Source organism: Acomys russatus, chromosome 4 (genome assembly GCF_903995435.1).
Source record: "Acomys russatus chromosome 4, mAcoRus1.1, whole genome shotgun sequence".
Taxonomy (NCBI): domain Eukaryota; kingdom Metazoa; phylum Chordata; class Mammalia; order Rodentia; family Muridae; genus Acomys; species Acomys russatus.
In genome coordinates, this window is record NC_067140.1 from 13,731,991 (window position 1) to 13,738,674 (window position 6,684).

A 6,684-nucleotide genomic window follows, 5' to 3' on the forward strand; every position below is an offset into this window, starting at 1 on the left:
TTTGTGTTCACTCTCCATGAGCTAGTGTGTTTACTAGAGAATTGTCTGCTAGCAATTTTAGGTTTTATTGCATTTCAGTCAGATGGAATGTGAGGAGTGATTCTTTATCTTTGAGTCCTGATATTCAGTTTTCTGCTTGGTTCATTCTACTTGCAAGGCCTTCCTTTGAGTTTTCTGGTTGAGCTATTGGGCTTTTCCGATTCCATCTTCATTTCAAGTTGAATCCACTTCAACTGTTTCCGTCTCCTGAATGAACTCCACTCTCCAGTTTTGGATTGCCATCTCCAGCAGCCTTGTTCTTGTGTTCTCTTGGACATCAGTCATATGCTTAGTCTCCTCACGGTTTTTTTTTTCTCCTTACACTTTCTTCGTTATGTATGTATATACTGTTTAAGTACTGCAATCTGTGGAAATTCTGTTTTCTGGTATATTCTATTTGATGTTCTGTGTGCTTCTTGCATCACTGAGCTGTTTCCTTGTGTCCTATTTAAACTCTTTGAATTCTTCAAAGAAGTTTATAGTTGTTACTTTGAAATCTGCATCCTGGAGTTCACTTAGGCAACTGGTTATTAACCTGTGGGTTGCGATTCCTTTGGCAGGGGGGGATCAAACACTTTCACAAGGGTGGTCTAAGGCCATCTGAAAACACAGATTTTTACATTGTGATTCACACAGTAGTAATATTACAGTTATGAAGTAGCAAAAAAAACAATTTTATGGTTGGGAGGGGGCACCACAACATCAGGAACTGTATTGTCTTGGTTTGGTTTTTTGTTTTGGTTTTTCAAGACAGGGTTTCTCTGTGTAGCCCTGGCTGTCCCAGAACTCTCTTTGTAAACCAGGCTGGACTTAAACTCATAGAGATCTGCCTACCTCTGCCTCCCAAGTGCTGGGATTAAAGGTGTGGGCCACCACCTTCTGGCTCAGGAACTGTATTAAAGGGCCACAGCATTTGGAAGGTATTTCTCATTGATAAAAATTTCTATTACACTGGTAGGTTTGGGAAAAAAGATACTGTCCTGATCTTTCATGTTGCTGCTATTTTTGCAATAAGATGTAGACATGTGAACTTCTTTTGTTAGTTCAACAACTGAGGTGGACAGACCAGGTTGGGGAAAAGGAAGGATGTGTATGCAGCCTAAAGGGTAGAAATACCTTGAGTGGGATGAAGTCGTTCCTCTTGAATGGAATGGACAGAGGGGAGTGGTTGGTACACAAAGCAGACTTAAAATTCCAAGCTTGGAGTATGGGAGTAACTTTGGCTGGATTTAACACAGCAGAGTTCTGTGGTTGATGGAATAGGTAAGGAGCACTCTGGCCCAAGCTTAGAGCTCTTTTGCTGTGCAGGCAGGAAATGCAAACTGGGCTGGTACACTGGTAGTGAGATGCAGGCTAGATCTGACTGGTTGAAGAAAAACATGAATGGGGATGTCAAGGAAACTCACCTGATTAGACAATGAAGGAGGACATGGGAAATCTGAGTACCAAATGGGATGGCCAGATGTTATCCAGAAGAGACCTATGTGTGGTTGCAGGTAGGATGGTGTCTGGTGGAAGTCTACAGGATGGCTGGAGGGCAAGTGGAAAGTGGTCAGACACTCAGGTGTTTTTTTAACCTTTACCATTCTGATTGGGGTAAGATAAAATCTCAAGATACTTTTAACTTTCATTTCCCTAATTGATAATGATGTTGAACACTTTTAACATATTTCTTAGCCATTTTTATTTTGAAAACTCTCTATTCTGATCCACATCTCTTTAAAAATATAAAGTGCTAAAAAAAACCTAAATATCAAGAAAATAAATAATCCAATTTAAAAAATATAGTACAACTAAAAACAGAATTTTCAATAGAGGAAACTCAAATGGCTGAGAAACACTTAAAGAAATGTTTAACATCCTTAGCCACCAGGGAAATACAAATCAAAACTACTCTGAGATTCCTTCTTACACCAATCAGAACGACTAAGATCAACAACACAAGTGACAGCTCATGCTAGTGAGGATGTGGAGCAAGAGGAACATTCATACATTAGTTGTGGGAGTGTGAACTTGTACAGCCACTATGTAAATCATTCTACTTTAAGATCCAGCTATACCACTCTTGGGCATGTACTTAAAGGACACTTCATTCCTATCACAGAGACACTTGCTCAACCATGTTACTTTCTGCTTTTATGCATAATAACTAGAAATTGAAAGCAGCCTAGATATCCCTTGACAAAAGAATAAATGAAGAAAATATTTTACATTTACACATTTGCTCAGCCATTTAAAAATGACACAATGAAAGTTACAGGAAAATGGGTGGAACTAGAATAATCTTCTGAGTAAGGACTAGAAGGTACAGATAGATATTAGAAAAGTGACATAGTTATGGATGGATGGGGTGCTGGAATGGGAGGATCAAGTTGTCCGGGGAGGGGAGTGGGACATAAGAGGAAATACAGGGAGAGGTATCTAAAATTAATGGACATTTGAGAGATGGTATGAAGACCTACTACAATAAAAGCTTCCTAAAATGTGTGTGTGTGTGTGTGTGTGTGTGTGAAAATGATCTAAATGTAATTGCTAAATAATGGGAAAGCCAGTGCCCCAACCAGCCATCTCTTATCACCAAATGAAACCTCCAGTACCAGGATTGAGGTACATCAAATTAAAGGAGTCCCATATATACACCACACAAGAAAATTAACCAGTCTATGTAACTCGATGAACTTTTATATAATTATATCTTTCCCCTTTCCTCCCCTTCCTCCAACCCCTCTCATGCCTCCCCTACTCCTTCTAAAATTCATGGTCTCTTTTAATTTAACTGTTATTGTTACATGTATATGTATATATTAAATATATAAGATATACATCAAAATAAATATATAAATACAGCCTGGTGGGGGCTAACTATCCGGTACTGGATAACTAATTAGGGAGCTCATCCCCAGGGAAAACTAATTCTCCCTCTCTCAGCCTCTCCCCTTATAAGTTAACATATCTATTGGCATTGTCTTTGTTCAGGTCTTAGCTAAGAAGCCATGTTGCCAACATGTTATCGCTGAAGTTCTCCGTGCATTTATAGAAGACCCAATCTCATCAAATATTTCCTTGTCCTCTAGCCCTTACCATCTTTCTACCTCTCTCTGGCCATGTTAATTGAGCCTTGAGTTCAGAATTGTGTTACAGATGTGTCCATTGGGACTGACCATGCCACAGTCCATTGTTCTCTGTATTTTACCAGTTATGGCTCTCTGTAATGGTCTCCATATGCAGTAAAGAGAAGATTTGATGAGGGATGAGAATTACAATTATCTGTGGACATAAGAACAAGTAGTTAGAGCTCAAGAAGAAATCATGGTGGTTGAGTAGAGTAGAGTAGAGAGTAGAAAGGTCTCCTCTAAGACTTATTAGCTCCCTAGCCTATGGTTGTTGGCTAGGGTTCCAGTATCAGGCATGAGTGTTAAGTGAGCCTTATCTTCAATTAGTCAGCATTTGGTTTCCACCAAGATATGAGTCCAATACTGCATCCTTAAGTATATTTTGCCAAGCTGGTCATTTTTTTGTGGCTCATAGGTGTCACAGTTTGGTAGTTCTTTACAGTTTGCATAGCACAGTTCTGGTACTGTTTGATCAGCTATGTCCATTGCTGCCTATTCATAATAAATAGGAAACTAAAACAACTCAAAACACTTCAACTGGCAAAATGGGTAATAAAAATGTAGGGCATGTGTACGATGCAATACTAGTGAACTGTCAAAAATTGAAAGCATAAAATTTGCAGGTAGATAGAAGGAACTGGAAAATATATCAAGTGGGGTAACCCAGATGCAGAAAGATAAATGATACATGCTCTCTCTCATCGGTGGTCCCAGCTCTGAATCTTCAGGTGAGAGTGTATAATCACAGAAACAAAGAAAATAATGTGAAGGAGTACTAGAATGAGGACTGGAAAGACATAGGGAAAAAAGGGAGAAATGATACAGGGAGACTTTGACTGAAAAGTGTCTTCAATACAAGACAAGAGGGAAAGAGGAAAAATAACACTAAGATGATTAAAACACCCATACAAAATTAGATTACTTTGTTTATCTAAAATGGCATAGAAGGGTATGTGTATACATATATAGACTAACTGAAGATATGCTACTTGGGCTAACAATAAAACTCCCAAGAGCCGTAGACTATCTAACAAAAATTCCAACACCAGGCACAAAATATCAACGTGAAATTGTTGGATAAAGGAGTCCAAGACACACACACACACACACACACACACACACACACACACACACACACACACAGATACAGGCTGTTGATATTGCTCTCAGTTGCCTCCAAAAGACTGAAGAAAGGGAAGCCCTGTTGCTGAGGACATCATGTGCTTCAACCACAGAACTCCAAAGAGGCTAGTTGGGTCTTGTCTGAAAGCCTCCTCCCTGCAGACTTGGTTTTCTATGAAGGCTACCGTGAATTAAACAGAACTTCAGAATCCCATGCATGATGAAGCATGTCAGCCATGGTGTCTTGAAAGGGCTTTCTTGATGGAGAATGAAGACATGATCAAGTCCTGAAGACTTTTGCAGCATCAAGTCTCTTCCCAACTCTGGACTGGAGTGTCTTCCGGAACTACAGATATCACTGTGGTGATCTCAAAGTAAAAGGGGAGATTGTTGAGAATGCTCTGATGTCATCATATCCTTGGAGAGTTCCAGGGAACAGAACCAGGACTCCTACTGAGCAGGGAGAAGGAAGCTGACACTGACAGATAAGAAAGGCCATGGCCCTTCATAAAGCGAGCAAAGCCAGTCAGGAGCTATATAAAGGAAAAGCTCAGCTCAGCTCTCAGCCAAGGCCCTTCCTGGCAAGATGAGTCTCACCAGCTTCTTCCTCCTTACATTGCTCCTCGTTCTGGTGACAGAAGCAACTGCAAGGAAATCCCGTGGTGAGTGACAATTTTGTTCTGGGGGAAAGGTATTTGGGGAAAACACTCTCAAATGGGTCCCATCAGTCTACAGAATCCTGTGTTCCCAGGGCTTCTGTCCCTGATGGAAACTCACTCTTTTCGAGCCTTAACCATAAGCCTTGTGTGGATGTCTGTAACTTGACAAGCAAAATGCTGGTAATGAGGGCTCCAGGGGAATGTTGGACATCAGGTGACACAATCATCCTCACTGTCACTTGGAAAGGGCCATTTGACAGGTAGATCATTCCACTTTCTAGCTAGATGCAAGGGCCAATGGCTTTACAGACGAAACAGCAACAGGTCCATCCAAACACAGGTCTATAACCAGAGCTGCAGGACAGGCACCCGGCAGGGTCCTGATGCACAAGTAACCCAGAAACCATGGACAGACAGACATGGAGAATGACATGTACTTTTCTTTCAACAGAAAAGTTCTCACAATCTGAAGATTCCAGCGAAAGCTTGGATGTAAAGATACAGGGTGGCAGTGATGGATCAAGTTCTACCAGTGAAGAATTCAGCCGAAGTGAGAGCTCCTGGGGTACTTTTAAGGCAAAAAACCCCAAAACCACCATCAGTGAGGAAGTCTTTGAGGAAAGGAAGTATAAAGCCAATGCTGGTGATGGCAGTGATAGCAACAGGAGGAATGAAGGGGAACTAGAGCGGTCCTATATGCGGAAAAAGGAAAAGCAGAAGTTTACACAAGAGGTAGCCAAATAATACGGCTACGAACCAACTGACAACCTGGACAATAATAATGGTAAGGTTTTACCAGGTATGGGGCATGCCTACCCCAGTGTTTACAAGTTACACTGGGCACTTCCTGGGCCATATGGGACTGGGCCCTATGGGGCACCCTAGGGGAGCTGGGAAATATGGCCTTTGGGGAGGTGAGGAACACATCTGGCAGAGCAGAAAAAGGCACCTGGTTGTGACTGTGTCCTGAGTGTGTTTCTAACATGTTTCCCTTGTGAAAACCAACAAGTAAATACATCTGAGTATGTACCATCCATACAAGCATTTTTAAAATTTTTTTATTAATTTATTCTTGTTATATCTCAATGTTTATCCCATCCCTTGTATCCTCCCATTCTTCTCTCCCTCCCATTTTCCCATCATTCCCCTCCCCTATGACTGTTCCTGGGGGGGATTACCTCCCCCTGTATAATTTGCTCAACCATGTTTATAGCAGCCTTATTCATAATAGCCATAACATGGAAACAGCCTAAGTGTCCATCAGCAGAAGAATGGATAAAGAAACTGTGGTACATACCAGCATATTTATCAGGCTATAATGCAAGCTTGTTATGCATTAGAATTTTCTTTGGTGTAAGTTAACTTCAGGATTATCATGGAACATAGTGTTACAGTATTATTCTCTTCCCATGTCCACATGTCCCTGTTATGTTACATTTATCCCTTTCAATGACTATGGGTCCAAGAATTAGCTTCCATTTCGCTCTCATTAAAATAAGGAGATGGAGAGAGAGAGAGAGAGAGAGAGAGAGAGAGAGAGAGAGAGACAGACAGACAGACAGACAGAGAGAGACAGAGAGAGACAGAGAGAGACAGAGAGAGAGAGAAAGAGAGAGAGAGACAGAGACAGAGACAGAGACAGAGACAGAGACGGAGAGGAGAGTCCCTTTTTGTGATGCACTAGAGTTGTAAAGTACCAGTAAATGGCAGTAATAAGAACCGTAGAGATGTGGGTGCCCCCTTACCCAATA

At 41.2% G+C, this 6,684-nt stretch overlaps 1 protein-coding gene across 1 annotated transcript; it reads left to right on the forward strand.

The window, feature by feature from the left end:
- Positions 1-4,860: 4,860 nt before the first annotated feature.
- Positions 4,861-5,677, forward strand: LOC127187668 (seminal vesicle secretory protein 6-like). The gene is made up of 3 exons (XM_051143752.1): positions 4,861-4,936; positions 5,385-5,425; positions 5,510-5,677. The coding sequence occupies exons 1-3, from the start codon at positions 4,861-4,863 to the stop codon at positions 5,675-5,677; spliced, it is 285 nt and encodes a 94-aa protein (XP_050999709.1).
- Positions 5,678-6,684: the final 1,007 nt, after the last annotated feature.

Bases quoted from the DNA above. Each gene is read 5' to 3' on its own strand.
- LOC127187668 (XM_051143752.1), top strand. From the start codon at position 4,861: ATGAGTCTCACCAGCTTCTTCCTCCTTACATTGCTCCTCGTTCTGGTG. The intron at 4,937-5,384 runs GTGAGTGACAAT...TTCTTTCAACAG, and splicing joins AACTGCAAGGAAATCCCGTG to AAAAGTTCTCACAATCTGAA. The intron at 5,426-5,509 runs GTAAAGATACAG...GGTACTTTTAAG, and splicing joins ATTCCAGCGAAAGCTTGGAT to GCAAAAAACCCCAAAACCAC.